Genomic DNA, 27219 nt, shown 5'->3' with positions numbered 1-27219 from the left:
AGTGGGTGTGCAATGTCACTGACACTGCTCAGCACTCTCACATTGATTCAGTGAGTCAGTCAGTTCTGCCAGCCAGTCACTATTGTTAGCGCCGGTGTCCCAACGCGCCGCGTTACAGGGAAATAGATGCACTAAATAAACTACAGCTCCCAGCAGCCCTTAGCGTCGAAGCATTCTGGATCTAAGGCCTGCTGGGAGCTGTAGTTTATTGAGTGCATCTTCTTCCCTGTGATGCGGGGTGTTGGGACACTGGTGTTAACAATAGTGACTGGCTGCTTGGCTGCTGTGCGAATCTCTGGGAGAGACTGCTTAGCTGCTTCCAGGAGGAGAAGCATTACCTGCCCCTCACCCACTCGCAGTGCCTCCGGGCTCCATACGCGGCACCCCCCCCTCCATCACCCGCGGTGGCTCCGGACCCCCTCCCAGACCTGTCCCTCCCCCACCCGTGAGCGCTCCGGCCCCCCCACCTGCGGCACCCATCCCTTCCCCTCCCGCGGCACCACCGCACAAAACCCACCCCCACTCTCGGCACCCCCGGACCCCCTCCCCCATCCGCATCTCCCACGCACCCGCCACTCCCCCCAACCACAGCACCTACTAGGTGATTCATCAGGCCGTGCATGCGCTATTCACGCCGTTGCAAGGGGCTACGACCACTTAACCATTGCACGCCCTTTGTCCGTGCAATATTTAACCACTCACGCAATTAAGACTGGAGGGAATACTCCCTATAATACAAATATTGCACGCCATAAGGGCGTGCAAGGGTTAAGGGGGCGTAGCCCCTTACGACGGTGTGAAGAGCGTATATACAATTGTGGTGTATAATAACCTCTTCAAGCCAGTGCCGATTTCCAATTCTAATGTCATAGATTCCAACCATATTTTGTTTTCTGAAGAGATATTTTCTTTTTGGCAGCATACTATTTGACCATCTGTTTTAAGGTGACAACAGCAAAGCATTCACTGTGCTTATTAGATTACAAAAAATATATGTAAAATAAGTAAAACAAGATTTGTAATGCAGTTCCAAACCAGGTCAGATCTGGGACAGCCCTATTTCCATCGCGCCACCAATCTGGGTTATACCCGGATCGTCGCTGGTCACACTGCACACGGGTGCAATGCCAGTTCTTGAAGATTAAGTAATCTCCTTACGCCTGGAGAGCACCCCCCCACACACACACACATCCTGTAAACGCGTTCTGGGTCAGAAGACTGGTGCTACCCGTTTACACTGTAGGTCACCCAGGATCTTCCAGGGTAAAACCCTGCTAGGTACCCGGGAAAGTTCTCAGGAGACTGGACCCAAGTGGACTCTTTTCCAGTGACCTAAATCCTGAGTTGCTGCGCAATAACCAGGGATTTTCAGGTCAGTGGAAAAGGGGTATAACAGGGATCTGCTCATAAAACAAAACTTTCAATTGTCTCCATATAAATTATTTTTCCCTGAATTAGTTTAATTATAGACAACAAACTGAAGTAGCAGTGTGTTGATCCAAATTAACAGAAAGCAGCAGGAAGAGTATACTACTACTTATCAGACCCAAAATAGTAAATTGTATACAGTACCTGGGGAGAAGTTTCCCTAATACCCTTTTCAGACCTACAGCAAAAACCTGGTTTTTTTTTGCATATGAACGCACATCTACCCAGGTTTTTGCTATATGAGAAAAGAAACAACCTGGGTAGACGACCCTGCTCGGTATCAGGGTTTTTCACAGGTATAACCCAGATTGCCCCTAGTGTGAATGCATCCAACCTGCTTAGAAAAAAAGTGTCTGATTGGCTGTTCGGTAATGGCTATAACATACCCCAGCTAAGTTTAGACTATTACACAGCAGACTGGTCAAATCCTGTATGCTTACAGGAAATTCACACAAAAGAAGGGCAGATCTGAAACTAAGGAATGGTAATACTGGCCGATAGCCGAGTGTATTAAGGGGAATGCGAGTGGCAGCACCTTAGTAAGAAAAAATACTAAATAATTACCTAGTAAGTTGCAAAGCTTTAAAGAAAAATGTATTTATATAGGAAATAAAACCACATATTTACCATTAACAAATAGCAAAGGCTGAATATTATACATGAAAGGGTCCCCTTTAAACAAACACCAAATTCAATGGCAGACCCAAGTTCAGTGTGAACGCATTTGACACGTAAATTTCCCAGTTTTTTTCTTGTAATATGAATGGGGGTCTCAGACTGAGACCTAAGAAATTCCCAGGCTGATACACTGGTACGACTCAGGTCTATTTCCCGGATCTTGAACTAAACTGAGGACAACATAATTGATACAGAGACAAATGAGAGCAGACTAATTGTGATTTTACATGGATGTCTTTTAATCCACTAAGAGCAGTGAATGCTATGCTGTTGGCAGATGGAATTACCCCTCTGAAGTTTCAGCATGTGCTCCTGACACATGCTGCAGGTGGATTCATTTGGCAATTAAGTAAAACCCAATGAACTTTTAGGAGAACCAGGAGGGATTAGTAAATAATATCACTAATTGTTGTGTTGGTTGTTTCTTTTAAAAGGTAGTATATATGAAAGATATTTTTTTCCATAATCCTCAATTACTTTTATGTACATAAAGAAATGTAAAACAGTTCAAGATATTTCTCTAGTTTTTATTTTTCCTTTTCAATTTCACTTGATTGCAAAGTACATGAGCAGGGCCCTCCCTACATTATTTTTTTGTTATGTCTGCATTCATTTCATCTTTTTTATAGTCCATGTATGCTCTGGTTTCCCTACTACTCAGAACTGTAGAGCCTGTGACGACACAACCATGGTTAATAACCATCAACTATTTGCTCCCAAAAGCCAAAAATGGTCATTCTGCTAAATTGGTTAAATCAAGCGGATGTAACCAATTAGTTTTGTCTGTGTTCCAGTGTTTGGGAGCAAATGGTCAATTGTCAATTATTCCCATACATTACCAGATTTATGTTCCAGCTAGAAAGATTGGACAGATAAGCTTATAGTGCTGATCCAGTTTTACAAGCCAGGTATGAGATAGAATGTACCTTGTTTCGCCTCTTGACTTCCATTGACAGAGGCTGTCTGCAGGACAAGTGTTATGCAAGTCAGCAAAACCAAGCTCTATACTGTATTAACATTTGTGGTGTGATATTCTTAATTATAACTATTACCTTTTTGCACAAAAGGGTTAAATACAATATATGTTGACATTTACAGATTTATAGTTAATGTTTATTAATAGGATTAGGTAGATTGTACAATTGTCTAAAGGTAGTAGTAAATACCAAAGCAACAATACCACTTTCGCTGAGAACACTTGTATTGCCATCAGCACCCTGGCTCCTGAGTTCTACTGATGGGAAAACAAACCAAGAATAGCTTACCTTCTCTCATTTTCTGATCCAGTTCATCTAACGTAGGCTCTATAAGCTCCCATCCATCTGGAGGAGGCTTCCTACTCCGCTTTACTTTTGGCATGGTTATTAGAATCTGAATAAGATTAGATTTAGGTTACCTTGTAAAGTGCATACATTTGGCATCAAGCTTCTATTAGTAAAACTACATGGAAAAAAAAAATACAAACATAATAAAGCTAATTCACATACACAAACATGGGAAATGTACTATGTGGTTTCTTCTATGTTCAAAAATATAAACATTATTAAACCAATTCCTGGGAAAATGTATAAAAAAATTAGAAGACTGGGATAAAAGTTAGGAGCCACACACAAATTACAGGTGGAATTATGTACATTGGCTGGTAAAAGCATCATATGGTACAACGGGATTGAGGAAGATAGATGTATTGAGCTTAAGCAATATCAGCCATTTTGTTAAGAAGCAACCATGATGTAGTGAATAAGTATGCTTTGCTGAGAAATCATAATAAATGCTGACATTTCATAGTTCGTACTTTTGTGCGAAGCAAGGTTGTAGCTATAAGTCTTGAAAACATGTTATTAGACAGTTTGTCCTGTGTTTAGACTTCTCTTGAAGGACACAACGGAGGGGGTTAGCTAAAGGGAGTTTCTGGGAAGAGATGCATTTTGTTATACTTTGTGACGTATATCAGTTTTTCTTCTATATAATGTCATGCTGAATAAAGTAGCTTCAGTCTCATTTTGTGGACATAACTGCGTGTGTTGTCTGCTTCCTGGGATTCCCAATCGATTGGTAAACAAATGGTATTGTACAGATAATTGAAGGGATTGATAGGAGGTTTATCTCCGACAGGATCTAGTCATGAAGCAGTGAAAAGTATGGAGAAGTTGCCCATGGCAACCAATCAGCTGCTCCATACAATTGTATAGTATGCAAATTATAACTGTTACTTCAATGCTGATTGGTTGCTATGGACAAATTCTCCACTGGCTCACTTCTCCACACTTTTCACTGCTTCATGAATAGACCCCAATGGCTGCTCGAGAGATGTTAAATGCAGATTATGCATGGCCTGCACCAGCACAAAATGTAGTGCCCCTAAGAAAAATAAACACTATACATAATTATTATTAAATATTATTTATATAGCGCACACATATTCCGCAGCGCTGTACAGATATTTGCCCATTCACAACAGTCCCTGCCCCAGTGCTCCACAATCTATATTCCCTACCACACACAGACACATGCACACTAGGGTTAATTTATGTTGGGAGCCAATTAACCTACCAGTATATTTTTGGATTGTGGGAGAAAACCGGAGTACCCAAAGAAAACCCACGTAAGTACGGGGAGAATATACAAACTCTGCACAGTTAGGGCCATGGTGGGAATAGAACCCATGACCTCAGTGCTGTGAGGCAGTAATGCTAACCATTATACCATCCGTACTGCCCCAATCACTCTAAGACATGTTTTTAGAGCAGGGGTGGAGAACCTGCGGCCCTCCAGCCGTTGTTGAACTACACATCCCAGCATGCCCTGCAACCGTTTAAGCATGACCAAATAGCAAAACTGTAGCAGGGCATGCTGGTATGTGTAGTTCAACAACAGCTGGAGGGCCAAAGGTTTCCCACCCCTGTTTTAGAGAGTCTGATTTAACGACACTCATCAAGATAGCCAAGTTGGAGAAAATCTTGCCATCTGATAGACTGAGCAGTTACATCTTCACCAGCATCACCTGGTGCCAGTTTATGTGGTTATGAACACACTGGCCAGTAGCCGACATGAGCGGATCATCTTCCCAATGCATTTGCCAATGGCTACAACAGCATATAGAACTATGCAAGTAGCGATATTGGGCCAGCATTAATTTCACAGTTATAGTCACTTAGTAAAACAAATATATACCGATTTTCTGTTAGGACTGACAGGATACCAGAGACTGTAAAACAGCTTAGTGCTGTTACACACTCGCCGACTTTTGCCGGGCGGGAAAAAGCCGGATGGCTTTTTCCCAGTGTTGGTATTGTAATTAACAGTGTAAGGGGTAGGGTCCTTTCACACGGCACGGCTGCAGCCAGAAATATCCACTGCAAGGTCCGGCTGCCGGGCTGGGGCCGTGCAGTCTCTGTAGGCAGAGAACCCTGTATAACAGCCCTAATGGTCAGCTTGCGTAACATGTTCCTACATACTACAATTCAAGGCTATTCAACATGAGGTCCTCCAGCTGCTGTGGAACTACACATACCAGCATGAGCTGCCAGCTTTAACATGCTCTTATAGCAAAACGGTGACTGGGCATGCTGGGATCTGTAGTTGCACAGCAGATGTTGAGCCGCATGTGGAATACCCCTGCTCTAATTCATACTCCTGTATCCTATAATCATGCGAGTGCTCGTACGACTGAACCGTGGTGTAAGTTTCTCAATTGTACAACCTGCAGAGAATAATGCTGCCACATAAATGGTATTAAATAAAAATTCAACACGGAAAGTGTAAGACACATACATGCAACTAAAACAGGACAGTGATAGAGAATTCTACACTCCTGGCAGCCGGGAAGCCGCTGTACCTGCACGCAGAGACCGCACAGACACACCAGCTCTCCACCAAACAACTCTTTGACCCGGAAACTCTTTCCTACATCTGCTTCCGCGCCGGTGCGAAAGGATGACATCTCTTCCTGTTGGGGTCCTTGCTGACTTTCTGGCCATTACCAGTGACTCCAAACGAGCCGTGCTAGGCGGCCGGGAATTCGAGCGTTCTGCAGTCCATCCGTGACATTGCCTCCATGGGCGCGCCAGTAAGTGGACGGTGTCTGGGTGGGCAGAATGTGAGCGGCGCGGGGGGTGCGGGAAGGAGACCATTGCATCAGAAGAGCTGTCATACATAGTGCCTGCTGGGAAATTCCCAAGCAATACTTTCCCTAGTGTCGTATAATCAATGCCAGATGGTTTTGGGTTACTTAGTAAAGGCAAATAAGTGCAGGGTATTTATGTATGTTTTCTAGGCGTCTGGAAAGCGGATCTATTTCTAAGACCGGATCCGGCGACGCCACGGACTACCCTCACTTCCAGGGTCTTCAGCAGCGTGTCCATCAAGTTGTTAGAGAGGAAGAGGCAGCGAGCAGACCGGAGATATAATGCCGAAAGGAGGTGAGGAGAGCGCGGTGGGCAGTGGTGATCCATACGGAGGGAGGTTGGTCACAGTCTGAATTACTGCCTGTTAAGGAGGATGGGGCACAGGCAGATTGGGAGGCAGGATGGGGCAGAGTGTGTGAATGGGAGGAAGGACGGGGCACAGGCACACTGTGTGAATGGAGGATGGGGCACAGTGTGTGATTGGGAGGGAGGATGGGGCACAGGCAGAGTGTGTGATTGGGAGGGAGGATGGGGCACAGGCAGAGTGTGTGATTGGGAGGGAGGATGGGGCACTGGCAGAGTGTGTGAATGGAGGGAGGATGGGGCACTGGCAGAGTGTGTGAATGGAGGGAGGATGGGGCACAGGCAGAGTGTGTGATTGGAGGATGGGGCACAGGCAGAGTGTGTGATTGGGAGGCAGGATGGGGCACAGGCAGTGTGTGTGATTGGGAGGCAGGATGGGGCACAGGCAGTGTGTGTGATTGGGAGGCAGGATGGGGCAGAGTGTGTGAATGGGAGGAAGGACGGGGCACAGGCAGTGTGTGTGATTGGGAGGCAGGATGGGGCACAGGCAGTGTGTGTGATTGGGAGGCAGGATGGGGCACTGGCAGTGTGTGTGATTGGGAGGCAGGATGGGGCACTGGCAGTGTGTGTGATTGGGAGGCAGGATGGGGCACAGGCAGTGTGTGTGATTGGGAGGCAGGATGGGGCACAGGCAGTGTGTGTGATTGGGAGGCAGGATGGGGCACAGGCTGTGTGATTGGGAGGCAGGATGGGGCACTGGCAGTGTGTGTGATTGGGAGGCAGGATGGGGCACTGGCAGTGTGTGTGATTGGGAGGCAGGACGGGGCACAGGCAGTGTGTGTGATTGGGAGGCAGGACGGGGCACAGGCAGTGTGTGTGATTGGGAGGCAGGACGGGGCACAGGCAGTGTGTGTGATTGGGAGGCAGGACGGGGCACAGGCAGTGTCTGTGATTGGGAGGCAGGACGGGGCACAGGCAGTGTGTGTGATTGGGAGGCAGGACGGGGCACAGGCAGAGTGTGTGAATGGGAGGCAGGATGGAGCACAGGCAGAGTGTGTGAATGGGAGGCAGGATGGGGCACAGGCAGAGTGTGTGAATGGTTGATTCTATATCGGAGTGGGAGAAGGGACCTTCTGACGTACCTAGGGGAGGAGACACACGTCACCAGGGGGAGGAGCTACGGCCGAACAGGGTACTCGAAAAGTACGCTCGCCACGCTTCGGGATCGGTGGCTCGCTTCGCTCGCCACCTGATTACTAAAGGTAATAGTTGGTGGCGTGGATAGTAGAGGAACTATCCCGCTGGCCTAGCTCCTCCCCCTTGTGTCGTGACTCCTCCCCCAGATGGAAAAGGTCCCTTAGCCCACTTGGATCTAGCTTCAACCGTGTGTGAATGGGAGGCAGGATGGGGCACAGGCAGAGTGTGTGAATGGGAGGGAGGATGGGGCACTGGCAGAGTGTGTGAATGGGAGGGAGGATGGGGCACAGGCAGAGTGTGTGAATGGGAGGGAGGATGGGGCACTGGCAGAGTGTGTGAATGGGAGGGAGGATGGGGCACAGGCAGAGTGTGTGGATGGGGGGGAAGATGGGGCACAGGCAGAGTGTGTGAATGGGAGGGAGGATGGGGCACTGGCAGAGTGTGTGAATGGGAGGGAGGATGGGGCACAGGCAGAGTGTGTGGATGGGGGGGAGGATGGGGCACAGGCAGAGTGTGTGAATGGGGAGGTAGGATGGGGCCCAGGCAGAGTGTGTGAATGGAAGGCAGGATGGGGCCCAGGCAGAGTGTGTGAATGGGAGGCAGAATGGGGCACAGGCAGAGTGTGTGAATGGGGGGGGGGGGGGAGGATGGGGCACAGGCAGAGTGTGTGAATGGGGGGGGGGGGGGGGGGGGGCACAGGCAGAGTGTGTGAATGGGAGGCAGGATGGGGCCCAGGCAGAGTGTGTGAATGGGAGGCAGGATGGGGCACTGGCAGAGTGTGTGAATGGGAGGGAGGATGAGGCACAGGCAGTGTGTGTGATTGGGAGGCAGGACGGGGCACAGGCAGTGTGTGTGATTGGGAGGCAGGACGGGGCACAGGCAGTGTGTGTGATTGGGAGGCAGGATGGGGCACAGGCAGTGTGTGTGAATGGGAGGCAGGATGGGGCCCAGGCAGAGTGTGTGAATGGGAGGCAGGATGGGGCCCAGGCAGTGTGTGTGCCATTGATTTTTATTATGCCTCCCCTATTGCGATTAGAGTGAGTCGTGATTTCGCTCATGCACCTTCAGTTTAATGACTGACAGACCGTGGTTTCTGCTCACACTTGGAGGCTTCATTTAAACAAAACAGTCTGGTGCTGACTTCGCCTTCATCCTGGAAGTTTCATTCCCCCCCCCCCCTACCTTTGCCTGTATAGTTGAGTGGAAAACGGAGATCTACCCAATGTTGTTGAAAGGAACAGGCTTTAGTAAAATCATCTTTACATGTTTTGTGCTCAGAGATCACACTATCAACAATCCACATTGTCTTGTCAGTTTATTTTTTTTCATGAACTGCACATTTAAAATAGGACAAATCAGAATCAATGTTTCCTTTGTGATGGAATTTTTTTTCACCAGCATTTAAAATGTAATAAATGTATCATCCCTCTTTTTCACTGCTGATTTTAACAGTGTAATACATTGTAGTGGTAAAAATGTAGTGCATGAAAATACCTCATTTTCATTCATTAGACCAGTGCTTATTATTCCACCATATTACACACGCCTGCATAGAGAATATTTATTTAAGCAAGTATACTCAGTCAATAACGTCAGTCACTGTCCCAGTCGAGCCTACATTCTATATTTCCTACCACATGATTACACAAACACACTAGGGCTATTTATTTATTTATTTGTTTTGTTTTTGCCAAATGCCATTTAAACTACCAGTATGTGTTTTGGATTGTGGAGGGAGCCAGGCTTTCCAGAGGTATCCCACGCAAATAAGGGGACAATATACAAACTCTGCATTGTATTTTTAATTTTCAAGAGTCTCTTACCCATTAGAGCTTTACAGTCTAAATCCTTTACTACACAAATGCATACACTATGGTCCATTTCTATGAGAACCCTAGTCATCAGAATACCTGACCCCATTACTGTGAGCCAGAAATGCTAACAGCTGTGTCACTGACTTGCCCATGTGTGAACGGGATGTAGTTAATATACCGGCTGTCGGGATCCCAACAGTCGTAAAATGTCAGCGGATGGAATACCGACCACCTTTCCCCGGTATTCCCACTCGCGTGCGGTGTCCACGCCACCACTCGAGGGAAACCAGTCCCGAAGTGCAGCGAGCGGGCTCGCTACCGGTATTACAGCTGGCAAGATGCTGCTGTTGGGATCCTGACAGCCGATGTATCATACTGAACCCGTGTGAACAAACTCTGTCTGAATGTGTGGTTTATGTAAAGCCAGGTTTAAAATGTAAAAATCACCCATGTTTCTCAGGGGTGTGGTTCATCAAATCGACAGTGTCTAGGTCGACAATGTTTAGGTCGACCACTATAGGTCGACAGTCACTAGGTCGTCATGGATGGAAGGTCGACAAGGTTTCTATGTCGACATGTGCTAGGTCTAAAGGTCGACATGAGGATTATTATTTTTGTGTCGTTTTCTTCGTAGAGTGACCGGGATCCCAAATTAGTGCACCGCGTTCGCTCGCCATGCTTCGGGCATGGTGCCTTCGCTCTGCTATCGCTTCGCTCGGCACACTTTACCGTTCCAATCGTAGTCCACGTGGATCGTTAAGTATGAAAAAATTCAAAAAAAGAAAAAAAATTTGAAAAACTCATGTTGACCTTTAGACCTGTCGACCTAGCACATGTCGACCTAGAAACCCTGTCGACCTTCCATCCATGTCGACCTAGTGACTGTCGACCTATAGTGATCGACCTAAACATTGTCGACCTAGACACTGTCGATCTTCAGACCGGATCCCGTTTCTCAGCAGTGGTATTGCAATTATTCTCATTAAATTGTGCAGCCATGCTTCTCAAAGCTACTTTAGAAGGAAACCCTTAATGATCATGTCTGTGCATATGATGTAATCACTAAACAGTAGCATTGATTTAATTGTTTGCTTTTTCAAAACAGATGATTTGTATTTTTAACATTATTATTATTATTATTATTATTATCATTATCCTTTATTTATATGGCGCCAAAGGGATCCGCAGCACCCAAGTACAGAGTACAAAATCAAATGAGCAAACAAGAAAACAGCAGTTACAATACAAGACAATATAGGACAGGTATAGAAAACCCGGGGTTAGGTGCCATCAAAGGGAGTAAGGAGGGGGGGCGTGGCTACGATGGGCATGGAGTAGCACGTACTGTGCTGAGCTCTCCTGCCTCAACATCCTTTTATATACCCGGACGGCTTCCCCCCGGGGTTCGTGGGCGCCCTGAGCTTGCCTGGCCTTGTGGTGGACCCATCGGAGTGCGACTGTCCCTGATCTGCTGCCCTACCTGTGTGACTGGCTGCCGTGACGGGCTCGGCCTGGGCTCTGCTGCGCCACGTGGGATGCGGTATCCGTGGCGGCGGGGATCGGAGCGCTGCCTCGGGCTCCCGGGGAGTGATCTGCGGCCGTGTGTGCCCTCTGCCCTCCTCTCTTCTGCTGCTGCTTGATCCCGCTGCCTGTGTGCGGTCTCCCCTGCTCCGGCCGCGGCTGCCCGCGCTGCTTCCGGTCGGCGGCCGGGAGACGAGAGACGCACGCGGACTGCACCCCCTGACCTCCTGCTGGGCTGGACGTGCCTCCCCCCCCCGCGCCGCTTCTCCCTGTGTCGGGTGCCTGCTACTATTGCCGGAGGGGCCACGCTGCTGCTGCAGCCTTGAAAACAACTCAGGCCCCATATAAAGTACCTCCCTGCTTTCAGTGAGAACTACTGTTGGGACTGGCGGCTGTCCAGGGGTCAGAGGTGCTCCACTGTGGGGTGTCACTCCTATTGGGCTGTACGGAGGCTCCCCCCTTCTCCCCCCTCCAGAGCTGCATGTGGGGCTAGGGAGAATTGAGCTCTCACCCCAGTCATTATCTCCTCAATACTCACAGCTCCCCCTGCTGCACATTTACTACCTGAAATATAGTGCTGTGACTTTTTCTTTTTTCATTATATATATCCGGCTGGAGGCTGTTGGCCCACCATTGTGTGATTCCTGATTTGTTGATATAGCACTGACTGGAAGACTGTCTACTTGTCTTATCATAACTCCCTCGTACAGTGCTGCAGTTCCCTTGGAGGTGAATATAAAGATTATTATGGGGAAAACTTCTCAGGCTGCGGCCAAGCTTGAAAAATACGCCAGGAATCCTCCTGCACAAAATAAGAGAATGGGGGAGTCACAGAGTGGCTCCTCTCCTCCGTCTCCGGCTACAAGTGCTGGCTCCAACCCCCCTGAAGCTACAGAGGATGCTCTCCAAAGGGTACTGGATGCAGTTAATGCCAGCGAGGGCAGGCTGGCCGACAAGATCACTCAAGTACAATCGGATCTCTCTTTAATACATCAGGATCTACAACGCGTAAGAGAGAGAGTGGGGGAGGCGGAAACTCGTATTTCTACTGTTGAGGACACTGTGGCTCCACTTGGCCGACGCACCACTGCCCTTGAATCCCAGATGACGGAGGTGCAGAAAAAGTTGACCGATCTGGAGGGGCGTCTGAGACGGAATAACATTCGGTTTGTGGGCCTACCTGAGAAGGAAGAGGGTGATGCACCTGAGCGGTTTTTGGAGAAGTGGCTCCTAGATTCCTTTGGGACGGATGCTTTTACGTCACACTATGCGGTGGAACGAGCACATAGAATTCCTATGCGGCCACTACCGCCTGGTGCTCCTCCCCGAACACTTATAGCTAAATTCCTACACTTCAAGGATCGGGACATGGTTCTTACCCTGGCACGCACCAAGGGCCCACTCAAGTGGAATGGTACCCGGATATCTGTGTTTCCTGATTTTGCGGTCGACATCCAGAAGGAGAGATCCCAATTCCTTCCAATCAAGAGACGTCTTCGAGAGCTCAATCTCCCTTATGCTATGCTCTTTCCCTCGAAGTTGCGGGTGGTCGCGGGAGGAGAGACAAAATTCTTTCTGACCCCACAGGAGGCGGCGACATGGCTTGACCGGCAGTTCCCGGCCGGGCGCGCTCTGGCAAATGACTGAGTGCCACGATTACCCACAGAATGAGCTGTGATATACGTCCTCACATACTTTGTGCCTACAGTTATTCTATTAATGTTTGTTGACTTTTTCCTTCCAGGTGGCCTTTACTGGTAGTATATTGAATGTTGCACTTGCTGTTGGGTCCCTGCTGGGTCGGGGAGCTGGGTGCTGCCTTGACCCTGGGGGGGTTAGGTTATGGTAGGGGAGCAATGCCTGCCCTTGGCCACTGTATTTTTTTTGTCCCCTTTACTAGTTGTTTAGTTGTTGGGAGGTTAATTTGGGGGTAGGTATGCCACAGTTCGGGCCGGTATACAGGGTGGGGGGTTGTATGGGGAGGACGGGTGGATTTGATGGGTTGATGTTTTTTATGCATTGCTGTTGCGACATATTTAGCGACATTTTTTGTGGGCAGTTACTTTCCTGTCTATTTGGGATACCTTCCCTGTCTTGGACACACTTAACACTTAGCGCTACTATGTATTATGGCATCACTTAGTCTAAAAACTTTATCCTGGAATGTGCGGGGCATTAATGATAAAATTAAAAGGGCCCTGGTGCTTCGACAGATTAGGCAGTACTCCGCAGATGTGATTTGTCTTATGGAGACGCACCTGGAGGGAGCCAAAGTTCTATCACTTAAAAAGCCATGGATAGGGTGGTCGTACCACTCCACTCATACCTCCCATTCCAGAGGCGTCTCCATCATGATCCGTAGATCTGTTCCGTTTGTTGTGGGCCAGGTACAGGTGGACCAGTGGGGAAGATATATTTTTCTTAACTGTCAGATAAATTCCATGTCTTTATTGTTGTTGGCTATTTATATTCCTCCACCATACTCCCCGGAGGTTCTACGCAAAGCTGCCGATTTTATGTCCCTTTACCCCAACATTCCCACTGTTTGCATTGGGGATTTTAATAATGTCATGGATCCTGGAGTGGATAGATTTAGCGCCAATGTCACTGTGCCTCGTCCACGCCCGGGCAACTTCGCTCGGTTAGTGGAGGGTATGGGCCTGGTGGACGTCTGGAGAGCACGGCATCCGGCTGCTCGCCAGTTCTCCTGCTTCTCTCCTACTTACTCCTCCTTTTCTAGGATTGATATAGCCCTGGTCTCCCCCTGTATGATTCCCAAAATTAATGATGTCCAATATGCAACTAGGGGTATCTCTGACCACTCTCCAATACTGTTGAATCTGGATACTGGAGGTTCCCGTGGGCAGTTGTTTTGGAAATTGAACTCATTCTGGCTTTCACAGATGGGCACTGGAGCGGAGCTTGAGCTTGCATGGCAGGAGTTCCTGGAGCTAAACGGGGGTACTGTTGGCCCAGCAATCCTCTGGGACGCATTTAAAGCATTTATACGAGGTTCATTAATTAGAAGGGTTGCTACTTTAAAAAATGGCTACAAACTCCAGGAAATGGAGCTTGAGGCGTCCTGCAGGTCCCTAGAAATCCAATATTTGCAAGATGGATTGGTTGCCTCCAGGGACGCATGGTTACTTGCGCAGTCCAAATGGAGAAACTGTCTGTCTGATAAAGCCAAATACCGGTTACTGTATGCCCAACACTCTTATTATGCTACAGGCGATAGACCAGGTACATATCTAGCACATTTAGCGGCGGCAGATAAACTCTCCAATACTGTCCTTGCGATAGGAGGGGACGACGGTGTAACTTATGTAAAAACCCCGGAAATAGCGGACCAATTTGTTGCTTATTATAAGAGTCTGTATAGTACGAGATTATCGGCGGATTTAACTAAAATAAATGAGTATCTTGCTGATATACCATTGCCCTCGCTCTCTAATGTGGCAGCTGAATTCCTTTATTCCCCCTTGTCATTGACGGAAATTGAAATAGCCATAAAGTCATTTCCTGGAGGCAAAGCGCCGGGGCTGGATGGACTTCCCATTGAGCTATATAAGAAACATATTGACTTTTATGGCCCTAAGTTGCTCACTCTGTTCAATGACCTGTTGGAGTTGGGGTCGCTGCCGGATTCTATGACTGAGGCTTTGATAATAGTGCTACTAAAGCCGGATAAGAACCCAGAGCGGGTAGATTCATATAGACCTATCTCGCTACTTACAACTGATGTCAAGGTCTTAGCAAAGATCCTGGCAATTAGACTGAACTCCGTTATTACCCAAATTATACACACAGATCAGACTGGTTTTGTGCCGGGGCGGTCCACTCTAACTAACCTTAGGCGCTTATTTACGCACCTACAGGGCCCTCGCGGGGACGCCGACACTTCTGTTGTGGTGTCCCTTGACGCAGCTAAAGCTTTTGATTCGGTGGAGTGGGCGTTCCTGTGGGGGTCTATGGCCCGTTTCGGCATCGGACCACGCTTTATACGGTGGGTCAAGTTACTTTACTCTGGCCCATCAGCTAGGGTCTCGATAAATGGATTCATTTCATCTGCATTTCCCTTAGCTAGGGGTACAAGGCAGGGCTGTCCACTGTCCCCTATCCTGTTTGCTTTGGCAGTGGAACCCTTGGCGTGCTTGGTGCGTTCTGACTTGCGGGTGGGGGGGTTTCGGGTGGGCTCCACCACGGACAAGATTGCTTTATACGCGGATGATATTCTGCTGTTTATATCAGACTACCGCAATACCATGCCACATGTGTTGCGTGTTATTGACACCTATGGCGGATACTCTGGCCTGTCCATCAATTGGGATAAGTCCTGCATATTGCCCTTTCGGGGTACTTGTCCGGGTGTCCCGCCCGTGGCCCTCCCTCTACGCTGGGTGGACTCATTCAAGTACTTGGGAATCTGGGTCACAAATAATCCTTCTCAATACTTTTCCCTAAACATAAAACCTCTAATAGATTATTTGCATTCCCGTATTGCGATATGGGGGACTCTGCCTCTAACTATAACGGGTAGAATTAATTTAGTGAAAATGGTGGCCCTGCCTAAGTTGCTGTATGTACTGCAGCACTCCCCTGTCTATCTCCCATTAAAAACCTTTCAGAAAATAGACAGTGTTCTGTCCTCTATCGTATGGTCCAAACGCAGGGTCAGAATAAAATTAGACACCCTCACACGCTCCCGTGACTCTGGGGGCCTGGGCCTCCCTAAATTCAGATTGTATTATCTAGCGGCACAAATGGTGCATATTAGTAAGTGGTTACATGATCCTGCTAGAGATGAATTGATCTCCCGAATTCTCTATGTAACAGATCGGAATTGCACCCCATTACAACTACTATTGAGTGACAATGTAGCAATACTTGACCTTCCCGTTGTCAAACAAGCAATTATGGTATGGAGACAGACGCATAGACTGCTGCGGGGAGAGGGTTGGGATCCAGAGACGCCTCTGGCCTACGCACATTCTCTTAACGAGCTTACATCGTTACAGATGATGGAGGTCTGGTGCCGCCGGGGAGTGCAGTCTCTTGGGCAATTGTATCATATGGGTGTATTTAAGTCGTTCCAACAATTGCAGGAGGATTATAATATCCCATCCTTCTACTTTTATCGATATCTACAACTCCGCCATGCTTGTCAGGTTCAGTTTGCAAACGCTCCGCTGATGCTCCGGGATACTCCAGTTAGGGAACTATTTGTTAATTTTCAAAACTGTACCATTTCCATATTTTACTCTGCTTTACTACGTGCATATCATGATGAGACCCTACTTTCTCTTAAATCTAGATGGGAATGCGATCTGGGGCCCATATCTAATGACACTTGGGAGGACGCGCTGGGTGCCTCTAGGCTGGCGACCACAGCGGTCCGGTACCAGCAGGTGCATCTTTTTGTTTTACATAGAGTCTATATTACTCCTGAAAGATTGATGAAATTCGGAGGAAGGGTGGATTCTAGATGTCCCAAGTGTGCTATGGATGGAGGTACATTCTGGCACATGATATGGTCCTGTAGGATAGTTAATGCATTTTGGCAGGAAGTACTCAGGATTATGGTCTCCACTGGGGTACCTGCTGATGTGCTGACCCCCCTTGTGTGTGTGCTGGCGGTGGTGGATGAGGAGTTGCTGGATGCCCCCTTCAGGCGTTATGTTATCAACCTGTGTGCTATTGCACAGGTTTCTATAGCCCGGGCGTGGATGGCACCTGATGGCCCAGATATCAACTCATGGATTGCCTTAGTGAATACTACAGTGGCACATGAAAGATTCGTCTATGTGTCCAGGAAAGCCATTATTAAATATTATGCGATATGGGATAGGTGGCTATCATCGCCACATGCTAAGGGGACCCGCATTGCTATGCCTGCGGTTGTGAGTTTAACTTCACCATAATCATGACGGGGTTATAGGAGGAAACTAGGGGCTGGTACCGCTTGCACAATTTTGTTATATACAAAATACCACACCTAAGACACTGCCTCATGCGGTTAATGATGTCGATTCCTTACTTATAAATATGTGTGTGCGATATTATTTATGCTGCTTGATTTTGTTGCTGACAGCAATGCTATAGTTCTAGAAATAAGTGTATATTGTGTTATGTAAAAAAGGTAAACAGTTTCAATAAAAAGTGTTGAATTTAAAAAAAAAAAAAAAAAAAAAGGGAGTAAGGAGTATAAGATAGTGTAAGTAAGAAAAGGACAGGCACATGAGGAAAGAAGTCCCTGCTCTTGCGAGCTTACAATCTAAAAGGTGAGGGGCTAACAGACCGGAGTGACACAGAAGGGTTAGACAGTGAGCATAGACAAGAGGGTTAAAAGGAGAGTTGGCTGGGTTTGGTGAAGAAGTGGGTCATGAGAGCCCGTTTGAAGTTTTATAGAGAGGTGGAGAGTCGGAGGGGGAGAGAGAGAGAGCATTCCAGAGATAGGGAGCAGCACGTGCAAAATCTAACCAGATTTCTCTTACGTCCTAGTGGATACTGGGGTCCATTTAGTACCATGGGGGTATAGACAGGTCCACTAGGAGCCATGGGCACTTTAAGAATTTGATAGTGTGGGCTGGCTCCTCCCTCTATGCCCCTCCTACCAGACTCAGTTTAGAAAAAGTGCCAGGAGGAACCGGTCACGCTGAATAGTTTTCTGCATTTATTTTATCTGTTTGTTATTTTAAGGCAGGGCTGGTTGGCACCAGCCTGCCTTCTTTGGGGGACGGCCCAACCTCTTGAAGGGTTAATGGTCCCATACCCTGCTGACAGGACACTGAGCTCCTGAGGGAACTATTCGCAAGCCCCACCACGGTGAGCGTACATTCCTGCAGCTCGCTGCCACCCCTAACAGAGTCAGAAGAAGAGTGCTGAGGACGAAGCCGGCGTCCCGGTTAGCAAGGCGCCGGCTATTATGGCGGCACGAGGGTACGGAGACACAAGGCTTTTAAACGGGCGGAATGGTCTCCAGACACAGTACGCAACTGCGTATCAGTAGACTGTACACGGTACCCATAATGGCAGCACAGCCTTAAAACGGTTTCTGTCCATTTTAAGCACCAAATTCCTCAGCCAGTATAAATAAAGCGGGAAGACCGTGCGCTATTGAATGGGCGGGGCTTCACTATGAGAGGATCCTGCTGCTCACCAGCGCCATTTTCCCTATGCAGTGGACACAGACGCTGACTGACAGGGACGCGCAGCTCCTCCATTGTGACTAAGCGGTACCAGGGGTCATAGCAGGGGGGGGGGGGGGAGCGATTACTAATGTACTAGGTCCCCTATCAGGGTACTTAGTCTGCGACCCAGCTAAGCTTGGCATTAGTGGTAAGGGCGCGGTGGGGGCTGGCTCCAAACAACTGTGTCTCCCGGAAGGGCTCTTTGTGGGTTAATTGTGCTTAACCTTTTACTGTGTGTGTGCTGTCACATTTACATTATGTCAGGCAAAGAGTGCGTTTCTTGAACAGACGTGTGTTCCTCTTCACCAGGGGGCTCACTACTGGGTACTCAGGGTTCACAGAATAGCAGGGCTGAACCAGAGTGGGTTAATTCTGTGAAAGGAATGATCTCCACTTTTTTTACAAATTTGTCCCTCAAAGAAAGACGCAATACTTAAAACAGACTGTGGATGAGTTTATGAGCAGAGACTCAGTCCCCAAAATAGCGTCTCGATCCCCTCCCATTTTTGTATGCAAAAGTGATCTCTTGCGGTCGGACGGATGCTGAAGGGTCAGACTTGGAGGAGGGTTAAGTAGACTTGGAGGGGGGGGATACGGCTCTGTCAAAGGGAATAGATGCTCTTATATAAGCTGTCGGAGGAGTGTGAGGAATCTTATTTTAATGTAAAAAAGAAGTCCTCAGTCACTTTTCCTGTGTCAAAGGAATTGAATACCCTGTTTGAAGGACCGTGGGTTAATCCTGATGAGAAGTTTCAGATCCCTAAAAGGATGCTCTCGTCTTTTCCCTTTCCTCTGGAGGATAGAAAAAAATGGGAAAATCCACCAATAGTGGACGCATCAGTCTCTAGGCTGTTAAGAAAAATTGTATTGCCTGTCCCTGGTGCAGCCTTCCTGAAAGACATGGCTGATTGTAAAATTGAGACTACACTCAAATCATTGGACACAGCTGCTGGGGGGGCCCAAAGACCCACTATTGCAGGTGCGTGGATCACAAAAGCCATTGTAAAATGGTCAGGTAACCTAATTGAGGGGTTAGATTCCTTGTCTAGGGGGAATGTTGTTTTACTCCTGCAGCATATACAGGACTCTGCGAACTTTATGGTGGAAGCCATAAAAGAGATAGGCTTGCTTAACTCACTCACTACCGCTATGGCAATGTCGGCACGCAGGGGCTTGTGGCTACGCCAGTGGACTGCTGACGCGGACTCCAGGAAAGGCGTGGAAGGTCTACCATTCACATGAGAGGCCTTGTTTGGAGATGAACTAGACAAATGGATCTCCACAGCTACTGCGGGTAAGACTACGTATCTTCCTTCCGCAGCCCCCCCAACCAAGAAGACTTATTCAGCTTCTAAGTTACACTCCTTTCGGACGGCCAAGTTCAAGGGCAAATCCAGAGGTGCTTCTACGTCCTCCAGCGGCGCAAGAGGTAAATCACGCAAACCAGCAACTGCAGGCGCTCAGGAACAGAGCCATGGCTCTGATTCCTCATAGACTTCAGCATGACGGTGGACCGCAATGCCTTGAAGGCTGTCAGGTGGGAGCCCGACTACAATTCTTTAGTCAGATCTGGTAAAGTTTGTGATAGGATCCCTGGGTTATAGATCTTTTTTTCCCAGGGCTACAGACTGGAGTTCCAAAAGCTCCCACCTCAAAGATTCTTCAAATCATGCTTGCCAGTTTCACAAAAGGCAAGTATAACTTTACAGTATGCCATCCAAAAACTGGTACAGACTTTGGTCATTGTTCCAGTTCCACCTCATCTGCTCAACAAGGGGTACTATTCCAATTTGTTCATAGTACTGAAACCAATAGTATCCAAATGTGTGTTTACACTGCGCTCAACCCCGATTTCTTCTAAATGTGTGTATATGTATATGCCAATAATACACTGTTTAAATACGTTGCACAAATAACGTTTAATTATATTATAATTAGAAGTTGTTAATAACGAGGTTCTGAAACTCTGTTATAACAGAATGTCCAAATTGGGCATATTGAGCGTGATGTACTGTGCTGAGTTTATTTAGTATTAGGCTTATTGTCCAGGGGCACCGTTATGTTTGGGGATGTGGTTTGGAACCAAATGGGGAAAGAAAAAAAATGATGACTGAAGAAAAAAGTTGAAAAAAATTGAAATAAAGAGAAAAAAATAAAAAAATCCATTTGTTTAAAATCCAGACTGCGGCGTCCCGCTGGTCTGTATGTACTTGTGCACTTATGGGATGTATGCCTTATTTGCTGCTTTAGACAGTTTTGGAGGATAAAATCAAGAGGAAAAAAAAGGGGGGCGGACTGGCTTTTCCACCTGGCTCCCGTCACCGGCACTGTGACTGTACTCAGCCACACGCCGGAGACCGGTCAGCCTGGGTTCACTGCCTGTCTTAGGGGGGGGGGGGGGGGGGGAGGGAATGTGCGCCCAGCGATCTCTCTCAGAGTGATTCGTTGCTGCACTCCCTCCGCCTACAGAGACTCACCTTGATTCTCCTCCTCCGCTGCTAACCGCATCTGTGTCAGGCTTTCTCCTCGGTGTGTCTCTTCCGATCCTAGCCCGCAGTTACTTCCTGGTCTTCAGTCACGTGACCGGGTGCAGTCTCTGATGTAGCTGGTGCTGCTTATTCGTGCCGCTGTTGTCGTTTGTCTTGATGGAGTGCTCCAACGCGTTTCGGCCCTTGGGGGCCTTCCTCTGGGAGAGAAATGTATGGGGTTTTGTCCTTTTTGTGGGTTTAAATAGCAAAGGTCATGACATCTTCGTTTTGATTGGTTCCCATTCTCCGTGAACTGATTGGTTAAAGCTCTTGTCAATCATATTGTATGGCCAATGAGCATATGAATTGTATATTCATATGTGTTAAGCCTGTGCTGTCCTTGATTGGTTTCTAATTCTGTCGATCATGTGCCTTATCCATTGAAAACAAGGCACATATTTGGATGAGAATAGGTTACTGACTAAAATGTTAATTGTTATGGTGCTGGCTGAAACTGATTGGGTGTAGAAGTGAAAGATGAGTGAGGGTGTACCTAAATATAGATATAGGTACAACTGTGGAATGCAATTGGATTAAAATTGAGAATAAACTGCAGATCAATGAGGATAAGAATGGAAATGAATGGAAGTAAAATTGAATAAAATGAAAAATCTAATAAATAAAATTAAATGAAAATGAAAATAAAATGAACAGAAATTGGTTGTTCCGAATATTGTATTGATAACAGAAAGAAATGTCAAATATGGTGTGCGGGTAATTATTTCTTACTTGCAGATGATGGATCTGACCTCATTATCAAAATTAAGCCCATTGGGTACTAGTGTGTCCATCTCGATCATAAATCTTAGTTCCTCTTTATTTATGTGATGAACAAAGTCGCCCCCTCGCCATTTTGGTTTGACTTCTTTCAATCCTATAAATGTGAGTAATGTGGGGTCGCTGTTGTGAAATTGTTTGGATAATGGATGTTCTTCTGTTCCTTTTGTTATGTTTCGAATGTGCTCGCTTAGCCTTATCTTGAGTTGTCTGACCGTCCTCCCTATGTACTGCTTGTGACATGGGCATTCAAGCATGTATATCACTCCCTTGTTGTGACAGGTTAGCATGGATCTAATCTGTATTGTTTTTTTGTTAGAGGTGGATGTGACTGTGTGAACGGGTTTGGTGCTCCTGCTTCTAGTGGTTGTGCATGCTTTGCATGTGCCACAATAGTAAAAGCCTCCTTTCAAGGCAATTTTGTCGATGGTACTCTGTTTTTGTGTTTTGGGTGCAATATGATTCTTCACAATTTTCTGCCTAATGTCTGGCGCCTTTCTAAATATCACTTTGGGTTTTGGTGGTAGGACATTCGCCAGTGTTTCGTCTTGTAACAGAATAGGCCAATATTTGTTAATGATTTCTCTAACTTGATGGGAATTCCTAGAATATTGCGTGATAAAGTATATGTTGTCGTCCTGAACTTGTTTCTGTTTGGGGTTATATTGTAACAGTGGTCCTCTGTCCAGTTCACGTACTTTACTGAATGTTTCATGTATGGTGGCACTGTCGTAGTTCTTTTGTATAAACTGACTCTTTAGATTTTGTCCCTGTGTGTCGTAGTCTGTCAGGCGTGAGCAGTTTCTCCGTAAACGTTTAAACTGCCCCGTGGGGATGTTCTTCAACCAGTTGTGGTAATGACCACTGGATGTAAGAATGTGACTATTCACATCAACTGGTTTGTGGAAAGTGTTTGTGTGGATCGTATTGTCTGTTATGAAGATGTTGAGATCCAAAAATTCGACTTTTTCTTTACTAAAACTTGTGGTGAATTGTATGTTTTGATCGTTGTTGTTGATGTACCTTAGAAAGTTTTCTAATGATGCTTGACTGCCTTTCCATATGAAAAATATATAGTCTATAAATCTGGACCACAGGACGAGGTTCGCGCAGAGCTCCGACATGGACCAGATGGAAAGGTCCTCCCAGTGGCTCATAAAAAGATTTGCGTAGCTCGACGCGAACCTCGTACCCATGGCCGTCCCGGTGACCTGCAGGTAAAACTCTTCCTCAAACCATAAGTAGTTGTGGGTAAGTATGTATTGTATGCACTCGATGATGAAATCTCTCTGAGCTGGTGCCATTGTTTCATCTTTGGTAAGAAAATAATGTGTGCTGGAGATGCCCTGATCATGATCTATTATTGTGTATAGTGATGTTACATCACATGTGACTAACCAGAAGTCTTCCTGCCATGTGATACTTTGTAATTTTTTCAATATATCAGTTGTATCTTTCAGATGCGATGGTTGCGCTGCTACATATGGTTGTAGAAAGGTGTCTATATACTGAGAGAGGTTGGAAGTGAGTGAATTAATTCACTCACAGTAAGCCTAATACTAAATAAACTCAGCACAGTACATCACGCTTAATATGCCCAATTTGGACATTCTGTTATAACAGAGTTTCAGAACCTCGTTATTAACAACTTCTAATTATAATATAATTAAACGTTATTTGTGCAACGTATTTAAACAGTGTATTATTGGCATATACATATACACACACATTTAGAAGAAATCGGGGTTGAGCGCAGTGTAAACACACATTTGGATACTATTGGTTATAACAAGAAGGGACCGACTTCTTAAACATTAGCAGCACTCCCCGTAACATAGTGTACATCTGTGCGCAGTCCGCCCACCTTTTACTCGTAGTACTGAAACCAGACTGTTCGGTAAGACCAATTCTGAACCTCAAGTCTTTATCCGTAGTTACGAGTGTTCAAATTCCAGATAGATTCTCTGAGAACTGTAATCTCAGGTCTGGAGGAGAGGTAATTCCTAGTGTCTCTGGATATCAAGGATGCGTACCTTCACATTCCAATCTGGCCGCCTCATCAGGCCTGTCTATGGTTTGCACTGCAGGTCTGTCACTACCAGTTCCAGGCCCTGCCATTTGGTCTCTCCACGGCACCGAGGGTGTTCACCAAGGTGATGGCAGAGATGATTTTTCTACTCCACAAACAGGGAGTGAACATAATTCCGTACCTGGACGATCTGATAAAAGCACAGTCCAGGGAAAGGTTGCTGGACTGCATTGGTCTCTCAACCAAACTCCTCCAGGATCACGGGTGGATTCTGAACCTTCCGAAATCTCACCTAGAGCCAACACAGAGGCTCCCATTCCTGGGAATGATACTGGACACGGAGTCGCAGAAAGTGTTCCTTCCATTGGAAAAGGCATTGGTGATCCAGTTGATCGTTCGGGACGTCCTGAAGCCGACCCAGGTGTCTTACGAGGCTCTTCAATACGGAAGTTTTCACGCAAGACCCTTCCAGCTAGATCTGTTGGATAAATGGTCCAGATCGCATCTTCACATGCACCAGAGGATCCATCTGCCGCCAAAAGCCAGGATCTCCCTTCTGTGGTGGCTACAGACTTCTCACCTCGTCAGAGGTTCGGGATTCAGAACTGGATTCTGTTAACCACAGACGCAAGTCTCAGAGGTTGGGGAGCAGTCACTCAGGAGGTGCAGTTTCAAGGAAGATGTTTAAGTCAGGAAGTCGTCCTTCCAGTCAACATTCTGGAACTCGGGGGCCATATACAACGCTTTTCCGCAGGCCTCCCATGTTCTTCAAAATCTGGCCATGCAGGTCCAGTCGGACAATGTGATGGCAGTGGCTAACATAAACCGACAGGGCGAAACGAAGAGCAGAGCAGCAATGTCAGAGGTGTCAAGAATTCTCCTCTGGGCAGAAAGAAACGCTGTGGCGTTGTCGGCGGTCTTCATTCCAGGAGTAGACAACTGGGAAGCAGACTTCCTCAGCAGGCAGGACCTGCACCCAGGGGAGTGGGGCCTTCACCCGGAGGTGTTCAGGTGCTTGACAGGTCGATGGGGATATCCACAGATCGACATGATGGCCTCTCGACTCAACAAGAAGCAAAATCCCGACTATGATCCACGTCTAAGCCAGCGGTTCCCAAACTGTGCGCCGCAGCTCACTGGGGTGCCGCAGCGCTGTCACAGAGGTGCTGCAGCCTAGTAGCCACATCTTCATGTCTTTTTTTGTTTGTTTGTGTGTGTGTGTGTCTGAGCGGCCGGCGGCGGGGGCATGTGGAGTGCAGACTGGAGTAACCTGAGCACAAGGGAGGTGTACGGAGGGTAGAGTGAGTAGCCGGGGGGGGGGAGTAACCGGTGACTGGAGTCCCCTGGCAGGGAAGGGATGGTGTTGTGGGGGTGGGGGAACCTGTGACTGGAATCAGTGTAGGGTGCAGGTGTAAGCAGGCTGGAGTGGCCAAGGAGTGCGCTGGGCGAGGGTCCTGACGGCTGATTGAAGTCTTGGCCGCCGTGACATAGGAGCTGGCTGAAAAAGTGAGTATTAAAATATTAATACATGATACTGTATGTGAGATGCTGCATAGGGAAGTCTATAGGAGAGGGGTGCCTGCTGTGACTTAAGGGCCCTACACACTCGGCGACCCACCGCCGAGCTGCCCGTCAAACGACCTGACGGCGGAGACGGGGGACGGGAGGAGTGAAGTTTCTTCACTCCCCCCGTCACCCGGCTCCATAGCCCTGCATGCTAATATTGACGAGAGTGTCCATATTGGCCTGCAGGTATGAACAAGCCAGCACCAACGATGAACGAGCGCGGGGTCACACATCGTTCATCGGTGGTGCCTCCACACTGAAAGATATGAACGAGTTCTCATTTATTAATGAACGAGAACGTTCATATCGTTCAGTAAAATCTTTTAAGTGTGTATGTAGGGCCCTTTATATGAGGACAAGCTGGTAAGCAGGTGGAGGGGCTGGTCTTGGTGCATGGATGCACAGGAACCTTTTTAGATTTATTTGACTGCAAAAAGAAGCTGTTATTTTATATAAAGTCTGTGGGTTTTTTTTTCTCTCTTACGTCCTAGAGGATGCTGGGGACTCCGTAAGGACCATGGGGTATAGACGGGCTCCGCAGGAGACATGGGCACCTAACAGAACTTTCTAGTATGGTGTGCACTGGCTCCTCCCTCTATGCCCCTCCTCCAGACCTCAGTTAGATCTTGTGCCCAGAGGAGATAGGGTGCATTACAGGGAGCTCTCCTGAGTTTTCTGTAAAAATAATTTTGTTAGGTTTTTTTTATTTTCAGGGAGCTCTGCTGGCAACAGACTCCCTGCATCGTGGGACTGAGGGGAGAGAAGCAGACCCACTTCTTAAGAGTTTAAGGGCTCTGCTTCTTAGGCTACTGGACACCATTAGCTCCAGAGGGAGTCAAAACACAGGTCTCACCCTGGAGTTCGTCCCGAAGCCGCGCCGCCATCCTCCTCACAGATGCCGGAAAAAAGAAGCCGGGTGAGTATGAAAGACATAAGAAGACGTCAGGCGGCAGAAGACTTCAGATCTTCATGAGGTAAGCGCGCAGCAGGAAGCTGCGCGCCATTGCTCCCACACTTACACACACACTGGGCACTGATGGGTGCAGGGCGGGCGCCCTGGGCAGCAATAAACCTCGTTTTGGGCATTTGGGTTTTGGCAGTACGGATGGTGTAATGGTTAGCATTACGGCCTCACAGCACTGAGGTCATGGGTTCGATTCCCACCATGGCACTAACTGTGCGGAGTTTGTATATTCTCCCCATACTTGCGTGGGTTTCTTCTGGGTACTCCGGTTTCCTCCCACAATCCAAAAATATACTGGTAGGTCAATTGACTCCCAACAAAATTAACCCTAGCGTGAATGTGTCTGTGTGTACATGTGATAGGGAATAAAGATTGTAAGCTCCACTGGGGCAGGGACTGATGTGAATGGGCAAATATTCTCTGTACAGCGCTGCGGAATATGTGTGCGCTATATAAATAACTGGTAATAAATAATAATAAATAATAAATGTAGTTAAACTACAGATCCCTGCCATTTTTTCAAATTTACGAGCTGGATCCCTCAGCACTAACCAGCGCCATTTTCTCCACAGAGGCTGCAGAGAATGCTGGCTACCCGGACTCTCCCCTGCTGAGCATCAGAGGGCTGAAAAAAAGAGAGGGGGGCATATAGTTGGCGCAGTGAGTGGGGGAAATAAATACATACATACATACATACATACATACATACATACATACATACATACATACATACATACATACACACACATATATATATATATATATATATATATATATATATATATATATAATTAATATATATGCGCTATCTGGTTTTTCTCTATCGTCCTAGTGGATGCTGGGGTTCCTGAAAGGACCATGGGGAATAGCGGCTCCGCAGGAGACAGGGCACAAAAAGTAAAGCTTTTCCAGATCAGGTGGTGTGCACTGGCTCCTCCCCCCATGACCCTCCTCCAGACTCCAGTTAGATTTTTGTGCCCGGCCGAGAAGGGTGCAATCTAGGTGGCTCTCCTAAAGAGCTGCTTAGAGAAAGTTTAGCTTAGGTTTTTTATTTTACAGTGAGTCCTGCTGGCAACAGGATCACTGCAACGAGGGAC

General features: G+C 47.3%; 2 protein-coding genes across 2 annotated transcripts in view; one reads left to right on the top strand and one right to left on the bottom strand.

Annotated features, from left to right (window-relative positions):
• BUD31 (BUD31 homolog) overlaps positions 1 to 6088 on the bottom strand; it is a 28134-nt gene extending 22046 nt beyond the window's left edge. The window contains exons 1-2 of the mRNA XM_063934157.1: positions 5945 to 6088; positions 3372 to 3477 (exon numbers count right to left, since the gene is read on the bottom strand). Of these exons, the coding sequence (XP_063790227.1) occupies positions 3372 to 3477; positions 5945 to 6049 (211 nt within the window). The 5' untranslated portion in view covers positions 6050 to 6088. The remainder of the gene's footprint in view (positions 1 to 3371; positions 3478 to 5944) is intronic.
• Positions 6086 to 27219, top strand: part of PDAP1 (PDGFA associated protein 1) — a 112779-nt gene continuing 91645 nt past the window's right edge. Inside the window, exons 1-2 of the mRNA XM_063934158.1 lie at positions 6086 to 6175; positions 6383 to 6527. Of these exons, the coding sequence (XP_063790228.1) occupies positions 6515 to 6527 (13 nt within the window). The 5' untranslated portion in view covers positions 6086 to 6175; positions 6383 to 6514. The remainder of the gene's footprint in view (positions 6176 to 6382; positions 6528 to 27219) is intronic.

This window comes from Pseudophryne corroboree, chromosome 7 (assembly GCF_028390025.1).
Source record: "Pseudophryne corroboree isolate aPseCor3 chromosome 7, aPseCor3.hap2, whole genome shotgun sequence".
NCBI lineage: Eukaryota > Metazoa > Chordata > Amphibia > Anura > Myobatrachidae > Pseudophryne > Pseudophryne corroboree.
Note: the sequence above shows the minus strand (reverse complement) of the source record. Positions and strands in the feature narration are given on the sequence as shown.